General features: G+C 41.2%; 1 protein-coding gene across 1 annotated transcript; it reads left to right on the top strand.

The window, feature by feature from the left end:
* Positions 1-8,026: 8,026 nt before the first annotated feature.
* LOC145107950 (putative GTP diphosphokinase RSH2, chloroplastic) lies at positions 8,027-11,715 on the top strand. The gene is made up of 6 exons (XM_079044915.1): positions 8,027-8,918; positions 9,003-9,188; positions 9,350-9,810; positions 9,904-10,062; positions 10,147-10,498; positions 11,133-11,715. The coding sequence occupies exons 1-6, from the start codon at positions 8,259-8,261 to the stop codon at positions 11,451-11,453; spliced, it is 2,139 nt and encodes a 712-aa protein (XP_078901041.1). The 5' UTR covers positions 8,027-8,258; the 3' UTR covers positions 11,454-11,715.
* Positions 11,716-18,206: the final 6,491 nt, after the last annotated feature.

The raw sequence follows: 18,206 nt of genomic DNA, 5'->3' as shown, positions 1-18,206 counted from the left end.
GGTCATCATGGACCGATTGACCAAGAGCATGCATTTTATTCCAATACATGAGAGTATTTCGGCGGAGAAGCTGGCCGATATCTACATTCGGGAAATGGTGGCACGCCATGGGGTGCCGGTTTTTGTGGTCTTTGATAGGGACGTTCGGTTTACTTCCAGGTTATGTAAGAGATTCCATGAGGATTTGGGTACTCGTCTGCACTTCAGCACGACTTTCCACCTGCAGACTGATGGTTAGAGTGAGCGGACTATCCATACATTGGAGGAAATGTTGCGGGCATGTGTACTGAATTTTCGCAGTAGTTGGGGTGAGGTCGGTCAGCGGTTCATGGGGAGTACAAAAGTGGTGCTCAAAAAGATAGAATTAATTCAGTAGGTTTGCAGCAGACTTTAGGTAGTAGAGAGCCGACAGAAGAGTTACGTAGATAGACGCCGATCAGACTTGGAGTTTCAGGTTGGGGACATGGTACTCCTAAAGGTGTCACATTGGAAAGTTGTCATCCGATTCAGGAAGCAGGGTAAGCTAGGCCCTAGGTATATTGGTCCTTTCAGGGTGATACCTCGTGTGGGGAGGGTTGCATATCGTTTGGATTTGTTAGAGGAGCTTAGTCAGATCCATGGTACTTTTCATGTCTCTCAGCTGCGGAAATGTTTGGTTGATGATTCGGCAGTGGCTCCATTGGAGGATATTCAGGTCGATGGTCACCTGAATTATATAGAGAGACCAGTGGTGATCCTTGACAGGAGGACAAAGACTCTGCAAAACAAGGTTGTGGATCTCTTGAAGGTGTAGTGGCAGCACCAGAAGGGTTTAGAGTGGACGTGGGAGCCTGAGGACGAGATGAAGGAGCACCACCCAGAGTTATTAGAGGTGGCAGATGATAGCTTCATTTTATTACTTCTTTTCGTAGTTTATTTTAGTTCATTCCATTTCATTCTAGTTAAACTGTAACACCGTAAATTTTCAAACAAAAATTTTCATTTAAAAACCCAATTATCTCATTTCAAAATCATAAAAATTCCACAAACATCAAATTGTCAAAACACATGTCCCAAAACAGTTTATAACACATATCCAGGATCCTCCAAAAACGTATCTCCAACTCGGGTGTGTGTACAATCAAGTCGGTGCCTTCCCATGATCCTGAGAGGTACCTGAAACACATAACACATAACACGGTAAGCACGAAGCTTAGTGAGTTCCCCAAAATACCACACACACACATCACATTAGCCACTCGAGTAAAAGACCATTTTACCCCTCAATGGCCTTAATAGTCCAAAATTTGACCAAACCCTAAAAGTCAACCAAAACTCAACGCCAGCGAGTACGATGCGCGTACAAGATCTCTACGTTGGGCGTACTCCAATGCCACGCATGCATCGGGGATTCTCAACCCTACGTTGCGCGTACTGGGATTACGCTCGGCGTACGCCCCAATTTTTCTCTTTCTACTCTTTTGGTCTTAATCAGTTAAGACCTTGGCTCATATCACACATCTGGACTCCCTAAAGGCTCTTACTCCATAAAGTCAGTGACTTTAAGCCTTTGCATGGCTGATAAAGAAGCAAACACCCAAAACTCTCATTCTCTTATCTCAAAATGCTCATATCTCATGCATGCGTTGATTCAAACGTCCAAGTCTCGATTTTTATGACACTATACCCCTAAAGACACTCAAAGGAGCTGCTCATAATCTCCGGAGCTCATTTTCTCATAAAGCATGCAACTTTGGGACCAAAACCCTAAAATGGTCTAACATGATGCACAAAACAAAAGAGTGAGAAAGCTTTGAGCTTTATACCTCCAAATGAAGCTCCCAACACACATATGCTCAGATCTATAGCCTGGGCTCCCACTCCTTATTCTTCAAAGCTCCTTCTTTACTCCAAGAACACACAAAATCACTTAAATGCTCTCAAATGGACACACACAAGCTCAAGAACGAGGATTAGGGTTTGGGAGGGTTGGTTGTCTGAGAATGGTAGCCAAGAATGAGGCCATCGTATCCTTTATATAGGGTCACAACCCAAATTAGGGTTTTCACTCTGGTCCTAGTACGCCCGGCGTACTAGGTGGCTTTCGCGTCAAAAACACGCATATGAGTACGGTGAGCGTACACTCGCGTACGCCCCGGGTACTCATTTACCACCTTTTCTCAATAAGGGCTAAACTTGACAATTCACCAAAGAATAAGGGCTTATAAGGTATACCTGGTCTTGGGATGTTACACTTATCCCCCACTAGAATCAGACTTCGCCCTTGAAGTCGGGCTCTAAAAATAACTCTGGATACTACCCGCGTATCTCGGACTTCGGCTCCCAAGTGCACTCGGACCCCTTCCGATGTTGCCACTGGACCTGAACCAGAGGCACCTCCTTGTTCCTTAGAACCTTCACCTTCCGATCCAAAACCGCAATCGGTCTCTCAATATAGTTCAGGCTTGCATCAACTTGAATGTCCTCTAATGGTACCACTGCCGTCTCATCGGCTACACACTTCCTCAGCTGGGACACGTGGAAGGTGTTATGAATCCGCTCAACTCTGCTGGTAGCTCTAACCGGTAGGCTACCCTACCTACTCTGGCGATCACTCTGAAAGGACCAATGTATCGGGGGCCCAGCTTGCCCCGTTTCCTGAATCGGCTCACCCCTTTCCATGGGGATACCTTCAGGAGGACAAAATCTCCAACCTGGAACTCTAGCTCGGATCGTCGCCGATTCGTGTAACTCTTTTGGAGACTCTAGGCTGTCAGTAACCTCTGTCTGACCTGCTGAATCTGCTCGGTCATCTTCAGCACTATCTCAGTGCCACCCATCACTCGCTGCCCTACCTCTCCCCAACAAATGGGAGTCCGACACCTCCTCCCATATAGAAGCTCAAAGGGAGGCATACCAATACTCGAATGACGGTTGTTGTTGTAAGAAAAATCAGCCAAGGGCAAATAAGTATCCCAACTTCCCCCGAAGTCCATAACACATGCACGCAACATGTCCTCAAGCGTCTGAATCATCCGCTCGCTCTGCCTGTCTGTCTACGGATGGTATGCGGTATTGAAATGTAATCGGGTACCCAACTCCTCATGAAATTTCTTCCAGAACCTGGAAGTAAAGCGCACGTCTCGATCTGACACTATCGAGGTCAGCACTCCATGCCGAGCTACCACCTCTCTCACATAAATCTCGGCCAGTCTCTCTGCAGAAGATCTCTCACTGATAGCGAGGAAGTGAGAACTCTTCGTCAGTCGGTCCAGAATCACCCATATCGCGTCAACCCCACGCACAGCTCTCGGTAATTTGGTGATAAAGTCCATAGAAATCTGTTCACACTTCCACTGGAGAATCTCTAAACGCTGCAAAGGACCATGTGGACGCTGGTGCTCCGCTTAACCCGGCGACAGGTCAAGCACCTCTCTACAACCCATGCCACGTCCCTCTTCATACAGGGCCACCAACAGTCTCTCTTCAGGTCCAAATACATATTAGTGGCCCCTGGGTGGATCGATAATCTCGATCTATGTGCCTCCTCCAACAATACATGGCGAGCTCTACCTGTATAGGGAACCCCAAATCCACCCATGGAATGTCATAAGCCCACGACTGTTCGCCACAAACTCGGAAACCTGCCCAATCACACACTCTCTCTTGCAGTTCTCCGGTCTCACAGCCTCCATCTGTGCCTCTCGGATGGTATCTAAGACTGGAGTCATCACAGTCATCCTCATACACACATCCCGGATCGGAGCGCTCTCGGCTCTACGACTCAAGGCATCGGCTACAACATTAGCCTTTCCTGGTTGATATAAGATCTCATAGTTGTAGTCCTTCACTACATCCAACCATCTCCTTTGTCTCATATTCAGGTTGGGCTGATCCATCAGGTATTTCAGGCTCTTATGGTCCGTGTATATGGTACATCGGACACCATAAATATAGTGGCACCAAATCTTGAGGGCAAACACCACCGCCCCTAACTCTAAATCATGGGTGGGATACCTCGTCTCATGGGGCTTCAGCTGCCTCGACGCATATGCTATCACGTGACCCCTCTGCATCAACATTGCACCCATCCCTGAAATAGACGCATCACAATAGACTACGAAGTCCTCCACTCCCTCCGGAATGGCTAACATCGGAGCTTCGCACAATCTCTGGAGAAGAGTCCCGAATGATGCCTGCTGCTCAGGCCCCCCAAACAAAAGTAACGCCCTTCCGGGTCAAATCTGGTGAGAGGAACTGCAATCTTGGAGAAATCCTTGATAAATCTCCGATAATAGCCGACCAATCCTAAAAAACTCATGATCTCAGATGGGGATCTCGGCGCTTCCCATCGCATAACTGCCTCAATCTTGGCCGGATCGACCAATATCCCATTCTGATTAACGAGGTGTCCCAGGAACTGGACCTCTCGTAAGCAGAAATCACACTCGGAGAATTTGGCATACAGCCTCTCCGACCTCAATACCCCAAGAACCTCTCGCAGATGCTCCTCATGTTGCTCTCTGGACCTCGAATACACCAAGATGTCATCGATGAACACGATCACCGGCCTTTCCAACATAGGCCTGCACAACCGGTTCATGAGATCCATGAACGCGGCTAGTGTGTTGGTGAGCCCAAAAGGCATCACCACAAACTCGTAATGCCCATATCGAGTTCTAAAGTCCGTCTTCTGAATATCCTCCTCGCATACTCTCATCTGGTGATATCCAGATCTCAAATCAATTTGGAAAACCAAGATGCCCCCTGCAACTGATCGAATAAATTGTCGATCCTCGGAAGTGGATAACGGTTCTTGACCGTCAGCTTGTTCAACTCCCAGTAATCAATACACATCTCGTGTGAATCATCCTTTTTCTTGACAAAAAGGATCGGCGCTCCCCACGGTGAGCTACTCGGTCTAATAAAACCCTTCCCCAGCAGCTCCTGGAGCTGTGAGGATAACTCCTACATCTCTGGTGGCGCAAGGCGATAAGGTGCCTTGGCAATAGGCGCCGCGCCCAGAACTAAATCAATCCGGAACTCCACCTGCCTCTCGGAAGGCACACCCGACAACTCCTCGGGAAAAACATCAGGAAACTCGCACACTATCGGAACCTCGGCAATAGAACTTGGCCTCTCTGTGGCAACTCGTGTATCCATCACATACGCCAGAAACCCCATACAACCCTGCTGTAGACTCTGCCTTGCCCTGGCAGCAGAGCAGAAAGCTGACCCAGATTTGGTACCCTCGCCATACACTGTAAGCACTCCCCCACTAGGGTCTTGTATAGTCACCAACTGACGCTCGCAGTCGATCACTGCTCCAAAACGGCTCAACCAATCCATGCCCTCTCGTGAAACATCCATGTAATCTCAGTCACCGACTCTGTCTTCTGCTTGAGAGACAGAAACTCATGGGCCAACCATTCCCTCTCCACCGGGGGAACATACTCATCTCGAAACATCAATGCAAACCTCTCCCAAGTCACTGCAGTATGCTCTGTAGGAGTAAAACTGGCTGTCACAAAATCCCACCAGTCCTTCGCTCCGAAGCGAAGCTGGTTCAACGCGAACCGAACCCTCAAATGCTCTGGGCAAGAACATGTGTAAAAACATCCCTCAATATCAGAGATCCGCCTCATAGCAACAATCGGATCCTGCGTCCCATCAAACTCAGGTGGCTTCGTGTTGCTGAACTCCCAAAACAATAACGAGTCACCTCCTGTGGCCTGGAAGCAGCGACAGCTGCGGTGGCTGCAGCAGCAGCCGCCTCAGTAACAGCAGCATATCGCTCATCATATGTCTCGATCAGGGTGGTCTTAATAGACCCAAACATCTCAGGAATCGCCTCTCGAATGGCTGCAGCCACCTCATCATGAATCATCCTGCGAATCTCATCATCGCTAGTCCCACTACTCTCGGGGTTGTGGCGTGTACCCACCATGATGTCTCTGAAACATAACACAAAAATCATCAGTGACTCGCTCGAGCATACTCACACTCGACCACTCATCCCTACTTGTTCCTTAGCATCCGAAGGATTCTTAATTGGATTGCATAAAGATATGGTGCTTTCAGTAGTACGGGCCCAATACTACCTTCCACACCTAACCTGTAGTCACCCCAAGTCCTCCTCCTAGGATTATAACTCACAAGTACTCTATCTCTCACAACTATCAGACTACTCTCTCAGTAGGCTACTCGCATGCTCATCTAAGTATCTCTCCTAGATTACCGCTCAACTCAGAACTCAGCACATACTCAGGGAAAATAACAGATAACGCTGATCAATAGCATCTCCTAGGCTAAGGCATCACAAATCAGGCAACTCTAGCCCTAGAATATGAAATACCTAGCCTATTCTCTAGCATGCGTTTCTAATATCTCATAAATATCTCATAGCACAAATAAGTAAGGGTATTTTAGGAAATCACCGTTCAGGCTATGTCTGATTGTACACACTGCTCCAACTCGTTTTCTCTTAAAACTCTTTCTCGTTTCAGAAAAACCATTTCTTTTGAAAAAATGTTCTCAAATCCTCAGTTTGAGTCCAAACACACCCGGGGGTGCATCAGAATCCCTCAAACCAAGGCTCTGATACCAACTTGGAACACCGTAAATTTTCAAACAAAATTTTTCATTTAAAAACCCAATTATCTCATTTCAAAATCACAACATTCCACAAACATCAAATTGTCAAAACACATGTCCCAAAACTGTTTATAACACAAATCCAGGATCCTCCAAAAACGTATCTCCAACTCGGGTGTGTATACAATCAAGTCGGTACCTTCCCGTGCTACTGAGAGGTACCTGAAACACATAACACATAACACGGTAAGCACGAAGCTTAGTGAGTTCCCAAAAATACCACACATACATCACATTAGCGACTTGAGGCTAACTCAATACGACCCTCCGGTCAATGTGTCTCAGTGGAGACCCTCTGGTCCCACAACTTGGGTGGACCCTCCGGTCCTAACTCAATAAGCTCATAACAATAATACTCAACATAAATCACAAAGACATAATCCAGAATATCACAATACACAGGTAAGCACATAAAACACCTCCGTCACACAAAGATACCACCCGTGGTAAGTATAGTGAGAAGACTCACCTCGCAAGAAATCGGATAATCTCGAACTCAAATCACCGGTCTAGCCTCCGCCTAACACATACGACAATTATCGCTAATTAATCACGGCTCTCAAGAAGCTAAACAAACCCTTCTACAAACTCACAGAAGGGTAAAAGACCATTTTACCCCTCAATGGCCTTAATAGTCCACAAATTGACCAAACCCTAAAAGTCAACCAAAAGTCAACGCCAGCGAGAACGCTGCGTGTACAATATCTCTACACTGGGCGTACTCCGATGCCACGCATGCATCGGGGATTCTCAACCCTACGCTTCGCGTACTTGGATTACGCTCGGCGTACGCCCCCGTTTTGCACTTTCTACTCTTTTGGTCTTAATCAATTAAGACCTTCGCTCATATCACAGATATGGACTCCCTAAAGGCTCTTACTCCATAAAGTCAGTGACTTTAAGCCTTTGCATGGCTGATAAAGTCACAAACACCCAAAACTCTCATTATCTTATCTCAAAATGCTCATATCTCATGCATTGGTTGATTCAAACGTCCAAGTCTCGATTTTCATGACACTACTCGATTAAGCTCACTAGCTTTATGAGCCGATTGTTTTACTACTCGAGTTCGACTCGATAAGGTACTCGAGTAACTCGATCTCGAGCTCGACTCAATTAAAATCGAATCGATTTCAAATATTTTCCAAATTGGATTAAGTATTTCATGAATTGTCTGGTCTCATTACTAGTAGTAGCTAACCAGCTATTGGGTTTTGGGTATTCTAGACAGATATATTGCAAAACTGCTTCTAGAAACAATATTGTTAGATTCCGTTATTTTTGGTACGTCTCAAGGGTATTTTCGTAATTTCAGCCACGTTCCTTCGCCTTGCCGCTAAGCAACATGTTTTTCTTTTTTATTGATTATAAATCAAAAGATCGCCTATTCTAAATAGGAAAAGAAGAAGAACCCCTTTCTTCCTTTCTTTGACCTTCTTCATATCAACAAATTCGTCGACTTCCCAATTAATTTGCATAAATTTTTATATAAATACCATAATTGATCTTCAATATCCATTTGTTTTCTCCTGATTTCATTCATTTCAGTGAAGAATTTACTTTTTTTTTTCTTTTATCAAGAACCTAGGTTTTAGATTTTACGAAATTGATCTGTTTTGTCAATCATGGCGGTTCCGACAATAGCACTGTACGCAAGTCCTCCAAGTAGTGTGTGCTCAACGCCGTATCCATGTCAGATCAATTCACATGGATCCTATGAGTTTGATTTAAACAGCCGTTCGTCGTCGTCGTCGACGGCCACCGTTTCGTCATCGCAAAAGTCAATCATTGGCGGACTTTCTTCGCTTTTCTCTTCTTCATCGAGCTTTTCCTCCGGTGGAGCGGAAGATTTGACGTCGTTGAGATGTGGGGAAGAGTTGAGCAATTCCTTTTCGTATTCACCTTTTGGATCGTGTTTGAAACGGGATCATCTTCATCAGAGTCCGGTGTCGGTTATTCAAGGGCCGGGTTCGTTAAGCAGTACTCCGTCGATGAGATTTTCACCGGAAAGAGACGGTTCCTTTCGTGGTGGGACCAAGCGCTTGTTCAAAGGGTTTGTTACACACGCTTTAGGCTCGTATGTCGATTATTCGTCGAGTTTTCGAATGCATGATAATTTGGCTGAAGAACTAACATTTATCATGGATGATAATAACTTGAAGGCACCAAATCCCGATCCTTACGCTAAAGATATGCTCTTGGCTGCGCAGTTAAAACACAATATATTCAACGACGAATTGGTAATCAAAGCTTTTTATGAAGCTGCTAAAGCGCATAAAGGACAGGTATTAACAAATGTTCTTCTGTACTTCATTTCAAATTCTTTGGATTTCTTTCTATCTATTAAAGTTGCCATATTGATCTCGTAGATGAGAGCGAGTGGGGATCCTTATTTACAACATTGTGTCGAAACTGCTGGTTTGCTTGCCACCATTGGTGCCAATGCTATGGTGGTCGCTGCAGGGCTTCTACATGACACACTTGATGATTCTTTTATGACCTATGACTATATTCTTCAAACTTTTGGAGCTGGGCTTGCTGATCTTGTTGAAGGGGTATGACTCTACATAATGCAATCTCTATCTATTATCTGTTATATGCATTTTATGTAGAGTTTAGTCTTTATGCACATTTTATGAAGGGATAGATTTAAGAAAGTTTATGGGTAAATCTTACTCAGATTTTTGAAAGACTTAAATTATTTTCATATTTACAGGTGTCCAAGTTGAGTCAATTGAGTAAGCTTGCTCGTGAAAGCAATACAGCAACTAAAACCATTGAAGCAGATCGTATGCACACCATGTTTCTTGCAATGGCTGATGCAAGAGCAGTTCTCATTAAATTAGCTGATAGGTTGCACAATATGATGACACTGGATGCATTGCCTTTATGTAAGCAATACAGATTTGCAAAAGAGACTATGGAGATATTTGCTCCTCTTGCAAACCGTTTGGGAATCGTTAGATGGAAAGAACAGTTGGAGAATCTCTGCTTCAAATATATAAACCCTGAACAATACAAAGATCTATCTTCACAACTTCTAAAGTCCTTCAATGAGGCAATGGTCTCTTCTGCTGCTGAAAAACTTGAAAAAGCTCTTAAAGATGAGTCCATTTCTTACCATGTTCTTTATGGCAGACATAAAAGCTTGTACAGTGTTCATTGCAAAATGCTAAAGTATGTTCCCTTCTCTCCTATCACCATATTCTGGTAAAGTATGCATATCATTAAATGTTATCTAACATTTTTTAAGTATAATTTTTGGTGTAGAAAAAAGCTGAGTATGGATGAAATCCATGACATTCATGGGTTAAGATTGATTGTGGAGAATGTAGAGGATTGCTATAAAACATTACAGCTTGTTCACAACTTATGGTCTGAAGTTCCTGGAAAGTTCAAAGACTATATAGATCACCCAAAGTGTAATGGGTATGTTAATGGAATTACTAAATACAACATAGTGTAAAGAGCTGTTTAAATTTTTTTATTCTAATTACAAACTTTATATTGTAGGTATCGATCTTTGCACACAGTAGTGGTGGGGGAAGGATTAGTTCCACTTGAAGTTCAAATCAGAACAAAAGAGATGCATTCACAAGCCGAGTTTGGATTTGCAGCTCACTGGAGATACAAAGAAGGCGATTGCATGCATTCTTCCTTTGTTTTACAGATGGTGGAATGGGCACGTTGGGTTGTGACATGGCACTGTGAGACAATGATGAAAGATCAATCATGCATTGGTTACACAGAAGCCATGAAACCACCTTGTAAATTCCCTTTCCATTCTGAAGATTGCCCGCATTCATATAAACCCTCGTGTGGATCTGATGGACCCGTATTTGTAATCGTGATTGAGAGCGATAAGGTCAGTAATCAAGAATCTAAAACAATCTCTTGTTTTTACTTTTTAGACGGACACAATATGACAGAACAGGTTGTACTGCGTCTAACACGCATTGGACTGTGACCGGTACCGATGTCAATGGGACAAAAAATTGAAATTCTTTGTCCTATCCAAAAAGGAGGAACAAGATGGGACAGGGACTCGCTCTCGATCTCTTGTATATGCAAAAGACGTAAATGCCCTCCTCATCCTCATCATCAAAAATAGCTATAGAAAACTTGTCTAGTTTAGTCGAGTCCAGTCCCCTTCTATCAAACGCAGCCGTAAAGCTGCGTTTGTTACCTGGACCTGGACATGAAGTGGCTGGACAAGCTTTCTAGGGCTATTTTCGATGATGAGGACGAGGAGGGCATTTACGTCTTTTGCATATACAAGAGATCGAGAGCGAGTCCCTATCCCACCTTGTTCCTTCTTTTTGGGTAGGACAAAGAATTTCAATTTTTTTGTCCCATTGGCATCGGTCCCGGTCACAGTCGAATGCGTGTCAGACGCAGTACAACCTGTTCTGTCATATCGTGTCCTGCCCTATATAATGACTTGAACTTGTAACATGGTGAAAGTGGGGAAGTATTTATCTTGTGAACATTGTTTACAGATGTCGGTGCAAGAATTTTGTGCGAATTCAACGGTGAAGGATCTTCTTGCTAGGGCTGGACACGGAAGCTACACGTGGACACCGTATGGATTCTCTGTGAAGCAAGAGTTGATGCCAAAGCTGAACCATGAGCCAGTGAGTGATCCTAGCTGCAAGCTGAAAATGGGGGACGTGGTGGAACTAACTCCAAAGATACCAGACAAGTCATTAACAGAGTACAGAGAAGAAATTCAACGTATGTATGAGAGTGGAATTTCTGTAACAAGCTCGAGGTCGAAGAGGCCAACTGCTGGTAATGTGGTTAATGGGTGGAGAAGTTAATATTATGTTGTTGTAAATGTAAATATATTTAGGGTCAGTCTTTGTATAAAAACAGGTGGTGTTTATGTTTGTGAAGGAAGTAGGTTGAAAGCAGTGTTATGTTCTTGATAGCTAGTTCTTATATGTAATAGCTAGCAGATCTCAACATTTTATTTTCTTCCCCACTTCCGCTTTCTCTTGGGAATGTGTTTTGGTAACATCTGTAAATCTGGGAAAGGCAAAGGTATTTGACTATTTTAGAATAAATTAATCTATTGGATGATATTGTAGGTGCAAAGTTCAAACCCCAGATTACAAAGTGCATAGAATTTACTTAGACGAAAGTGAAATTCAATTTTGTGTTGAAATACCCCTTGTATGGTTAAAATTTGTGACAATTTTTTTCTTCTTCAAAATCAAGCATGGTTTGCTGAAAATATAGGTCCCAATGTCATAAAAACCTTAAACCGCTAACCTAGTATCATAGGCGGCTAATTGGCCAACCCCTAACTACTAGACCGATATATAGGCCCTAATGTCATCAAAATCAAAGTTTAAGGTGAACTTTAAAAAAAATGAAGGGTGTAACAATCTTAACTTCATTGACATAATTTTTTTAGCAAAGCCACTAATCTAGTATCATAGGCGACTGAACGGCCACCCCTAACTACTAGACTGACATGTTATAATAATTCAATAAATACCTAGCCAAGTATGAAAAACAGATAAAGTATTGACTAGGAATGAGCAATGAGTCTGATTGATCCAGACTGAACCGGTCCAAAGGCTGAAAATACAAAACCCGAAATTCTTGAAAATCTTTGAACAAAAACCAGACCATTTTATGGTGTGTCGGTCCGGGGTCCGGGTTCCGGGTATGCTGGTTCCGAATCCCGTACCGAGTTTTTGGTTTTTGGACCAAATTCACATAGTTTAAAAATCGTCCAAAATACATTGAATTAGTAACTAGCTAATAAATTGTTATGCTAATAAAAACTAGTAATTGTTGTTATTATCATATCTAATTGAATGATTGAAATTATTCAATAAGCATAAAAAGACAAACATTTGAACATATGAAACAAAAAAAACAAAACCCACATCAAACATATACATATGTACGAAACCTTTGAATCTTGTTCCACGAATGTTTGTTTGTTGGAATCCATGTTTCTTTTGTGTTTTATTTTTCTTTTTTAAAGTTCTTTCTTTTCTTTTTCTCTCGTCTATTTTAAAAACCCATGGCTCAGGTGTGAATGTATAGTTTGTCTACAATTCTACTAAGAGAGAGTACAGTAAACAAACACAGTTGTGATCCGCCGCGATCCTTTATAAAAATAGCTTATTTGATATTCAAATTTAAATATACAATAATTCATAAGAAGATTAGTAGAGTTTTTTTTTTTTTTTTTTTTTTTTGTACTCGTAGTCTGCGATCGAACAGGAGAAGCGAGCTGAACCCTAAAACGATCGACAAAGTTAATGGAGTAGGGATTAGGTGTCGTACGTCGATAAAAAACTAACTTTTCGTTTCCGGTCCGGTCTGGGTAAAAACGCTTATTCCGGACACGATCTAGTCAAAACCCGGAAACAAATTTTTGTTAAAAATTAAAACCAAAAACCGGGTCTTAAATGTATTTACATTTCGGGTCGGCTCCGGCCCCAATTTTTTTCTGGTCCGGTTTGGTTCAACGGGCCATATGCTCATCCCTAGATCTGACAATACCATACCATAATCAACGTCATAACGTGACCTTCTAAATGACCACAACTGCATCAAACTTCCTCACCTCAAAGTTGACATGAATACATGACAAAATACATAGTTTAGGCTTTGAGAGCCTAGTGAGTACTACCCGGCTTCAACATCATATGGTTCAAGGAACTTTCATTTCCTTGAATCAATACACAACCCCCAAAACAATTTTTAATACTATATGTTTTAAGCAATGTTGTAAAAATCGTTCGATGGTAGCTCGACGGTCGACTGGTGTTAAGGGATTAATAGGTTTTGGCGGAGATTAATAGGAGATTAATCGGGGACCATAGATTATTAATAAAATATTAAAATTAATTAAATATTAATATATCTTAAGAAAAAAAAGTACTTCAAAATTAGAAAATAAGAAAAACTATAATTTGGAAATACGAAAATATGAACATTTTGGTATAAAATTCGAAATTTTGAAAATTTGAAAATTTTGGTGTAAAAAAAAAGTTGGTTTTTTAAATTTTTTTTTAAATTTTTTTACATTTTTTTGACTTTTTTTTGACTTTTTTGACTTTTGTTGACTTTTGTTAACCGATTAATCCCGCCAAGGCCGATTAATCCCGCCAAACCCGATTAATCCTAAATTTCCGATTAATGGTCTAATCCTCATCGGTTGGAGAACGTCAAACGATTAATCCACGATTAATCGCCGATTAATCCCGATTTCTGCAACCATGGTTTTAAGTATGGAAAGAGAACCATTTAAAGTAAGATAGCAATTGCACAAAGTCTTAGAAGTAATGTATACATATCGTTATTCGTCTTTGAAACATCGACTTATGCCTACATAATGGAAGTACGCTTCCTAAACATTACATATGTGGACTATCGTCTTACGTCTTCTAATGCAACGTCGTACATCTTAAAGCAATTATCTTACATACTAACAAATATCTTAAAGAATATTCAATACCGAGGCTCATGATTCTCACTTAAGTTATCTCACATCCAACCTCACGTGAATTTGTCCAAGTAACTGAGGCATGTTTGCCAAACATCACTTATATGGACCGTCTTAATTAGGATGTTGTGCCCATTACACAAGATCCACATGTTAGCCTATATATTATTAGCCCACTTGTTTATGGGCCCTTTAGCCTTTAGCCCATTAGGGTTTTGTCTAGCTAGTATTTATATCCGCTTTATTCTTTGTAGTCTTTATGCTTTTCATTGAAAACCCTTGTAATTTCTCTTTATTATAATCATATGACAATGTTATCATGGTATCAGAGTGGAGGTTTGATACGTTGTTAAGAGACTTTGTAGCCGAGGTTTGATTCGTCATTGCCGTTGATTTGTTGTTGCTGTTGATTTGTTGTCGCTGTTGATTCGTTGTCCGATTGATTGCTTCCGCTGGTTTGTTACTTCTTTCATTCTCAGATTGCTATACTATTATTGTGGTTATTTATTCATTGTCAACATGACTGGAAAGGATGATTCCCTTCAGTCAATCAGTACTCGTCTAGATGGAAAGAATTATACGTATTGGAGTTACGTTATGAAGAACTTCCTTCGTGGGAAGAATATGTGGGGCTATGTCCCTGGGACTAAAGCCAAACCCTCAATGCCTCAAACTGAGAATTTTGATTTGTTGCTTGATGCTTGGGAGACTGATAACTCCAAGGTCATTACTTGGATTAATAACTCTGTTACTCAGTCCATTGGTATGCAGTTAGCTAAATATGACACAACAAAGGAAGTTTGGAATCACTTGGAGAGACTATATACTCAGTCCAACTTTGCTAAACAATACCAGTTAGAATATGATATTCGTGCCCTTCAACAAAATGACCAGAGCATTCAAGATTTCTATGCTTCTATGTCTGATATGTGGGATCAATTGGCTCTTACTGATCTAAAGAGTTAAAAGATTTTGAGCCTTACATTGCTAGGAGGGAAGAACAACCCTTGGTCCAGTTCTTGATGGCCTTGCGTTCTGATTTTGAAGGTCTATGTGGAACAATTCTTCATCGCTCTCCTCTTCCCTCAGTTGATTCTGTTGTCCATGAGTTAATTGCAGAAGAGACTTATATCAAGTCTCATGCGGATAAAGGGTTTAAAGAAACCTCTATTCTTACTCCCGCTCCTGCTGTGCTCGTTGTTTCCTCTAATCAGTCTCGACAAACTTCGAGGGTTGCTTATGATGAGTGTGCATTCTGCAAACAGAAAAATCATTGGAAAGCTCAGTGTCCATTGTTAGTCAACAAGGGTAAATCTGGTCAACCTCAGTTGGTACAACAAAATAGGTCTGGTCAACAAGAGTTTCAGCCACGTTCCTCTGGTACTCCTCCATGGACCCCTCGTCCTCCACAGTTTGCTGCAACTGCTGCTATACCACCAGTTGATACAGATTCTGTTGGAAAAATGCCACCATCTGCATTGGAGAGAGTTTCAGACAATATTTGGCCTCTAATCCCACTGCCATGTCTACATCTATGTCTCATTCTGGTCCTACTTCATCTGGTACATCAGGTATTCCCTCATCTTTGTGGATTTTAGATTCTGGTGCAACCCATCATATGACTCCTCATTTGTCATCATTTACTTCTTTGTCGCAAGTGTCATCTATTTCTTTTAAGTCTACTAGTGATAAATCTATGCTAGTTGAGGGTGTTGGGTCTGTCTCTATTTCTCATATCACTCTCCCCGATGTTTATTACATTCCCAAACTTACTTTGAATCTTGCCTCTGTCAGTCAGTTATGTAAGTCTGGTAATTGGGTGTTCTTTTCTGATTCTGTCTGTGCTATACAGGATCAACACACCCAGAAGGTGATTGGGATTGGCCGTAGGGTGGGGGAACTGTATGTCTTGGAGGTTCTCAAAGTATCTGCTGTTTCTGCCTCCAACATTGATTTATCTTCTTTTCGTTTGAGTCCTTTGTCGTCTGAGTTTTATCTTTGGCATTCTCGTTTGGGACATGTGTTTGTATCACGTTTGAGTTTTTTAGCATCTAGTGGTGTTTTGGGTCATTTAGACACTTGTGATATTTCTGATTGTAGTGGTTGTAAACTGGAAAAATTCTCTACTTTACCTTTCAATAAAAGTATGTCTTGTTCTACTGCTCCTTTTGACATTATTCATTCTGATGTATGGGGTCCTGCACCAGTATCCACAAAGGGTGAGTCAACCTATTATGTATCTTTTATAGATGATTATACTCGATATACATGGGTTTATCTTATGAAATGCAGATCTGATTTCTTTGATATTTACAGTAGTTTTAGTGCTCTTGTTAGAACTCAACATTCGGCTGTGATTAAGTGCTTCAGGTGTGACTTAGGGGGTGAATATACCTCTAATGATTTTACTCAGTTACTTGCTTCTGATGGTACCATACACCAGTCCTCGTATACTGACACACCTCAGCAAAACGGTGCGGCAGAACGAAAACACCGGCATATTGTTGAGACTGCCTGCTCATTGCTCTTATTTGCATAGGTTGTGACACCCCCATTTTCACGTCCAGAAAAAGACCGATTTTGTTTATGCTTTATAAAAATCAGAGTACTCCTTTTAATAAAAATGTTGCGGAATTTGTGCCCAGTAAAACATGATAAATACGTTATCAAAACATTTTTGAAGAAATGTATTTTTATTAATTTTAAAAAATTTGGGATGTCATTGTCAATACAGAAACATAAGCATAAACAAAACTTACATTCATTTACACTAGTGATCTACACATCTTTAATCCCTCAGTGTAATGTAACTTCGTATCGGCACCTGTGATTCAAATAAGCTTGAGTGGGTCAGGTTGGGAAACCTGGTGAGTACATAGGGTTTTCAACCCACAATAATATAATTATTATGTTTAATCATCAAACCATTAACCCAATTACCCATCCCCACTATCTTCTTTATTCTTAAGGGTCTACCCTAAGAATTATTTATCCTACATTCCTTCAATCTAAAATCCATTGCTTCCAGGGTTTATACGACAGGTACTAAGTCCATAGCTGCCAATGCTTGTTCGTAAAACACTAATTCCATAGCTGCTAAAGTTCATTCATCAGGTACTAAATCCATAGCTACCAGTGTTTATCTAATAGGTACTAAGTCCATAGCTACCAACGTTTATCTAACAGGTACTAAGTCCATAGCTACCAGTGTTTATCCAATAGGTACTAAGTCCATGGTTGCCAATGTTATTTATTAGGCACTAAGTCTATAGCTGCCAATGTTTACTCATACCATCTTTCATCTCTCATCGTTCATCTACCCATGTTTTACCCAACATATTGGTAGATATACAATACATATATAGTTTAAATCATTTAAAACATGTATAAAATCATTCATCCAGCATAGAAAGTGTCACACCCCCGAACCAAACGGCGGAAACGTCCGGGGGCTCGTGTGACTAACAATTGAATTATCATCACAATGAATATACATGAAACATAACACATTCATCACCAACATTACATATAACAACCATCATTGTTCACATCAAGTACATTGTTATAAATTACATAAGTTCAAAGTATTAATAGTACGATGAGTGATGTTACACAAAATAAAACCATACATACTTGAAAAATCTTCCTGCTTAACGATTACCTGAGAACACAAGTTATTTTGAAAACGGTCAACATATATAATGTTGGTGAGTTCATAAGTATGTTTGAATAAAAGTCTTTGTATCTTTTGTAAAAGCCCAGAAAATCCGATATTTTCTGTAAAATGTCTGAAAATGATGTGGTAATCAAGTATAGATGCATGTGTGAATTTCGTGGTAGTAACATATATGAATGTGGTTTAGATTTCTTTGTATTGTAAGTAAGTGATAATTGAATATTAATATTTCCCCAGAAAATCCGATATTTTCTGATTTATAATAATGTCGAGGTTCTTGTATCGTTTAATAAGTTGTTTTGTATTGACACACCCGAAGGGTTAATCTTCGAAATGTTAAATTGGTATTGGATCTCTATATGAGCCGTTATAACCATACATGATAAAGACTAGGTTGTCTGTCTTGGCATTTTTCCAAATGTCGGT

The sequence above is a fragment of the Lactuca virosa genome, chromosome 4, assembly GCF_052849685.1.
Source record: "Lactuca virosa cultivar CGN04683 chromosome 4, Lactuca_virosa_CGN04683_v6, whole genome shotgun sequence".
NCBI lineage: Eukaryota > Viridiplantae > Streptophyta > Magnoliopsida > Asterales > Asteraceae > Lactuca > Lactuca virosa.
This window is presented reverse-complemented; position numbering and strand designations above follow the sequence as displayed.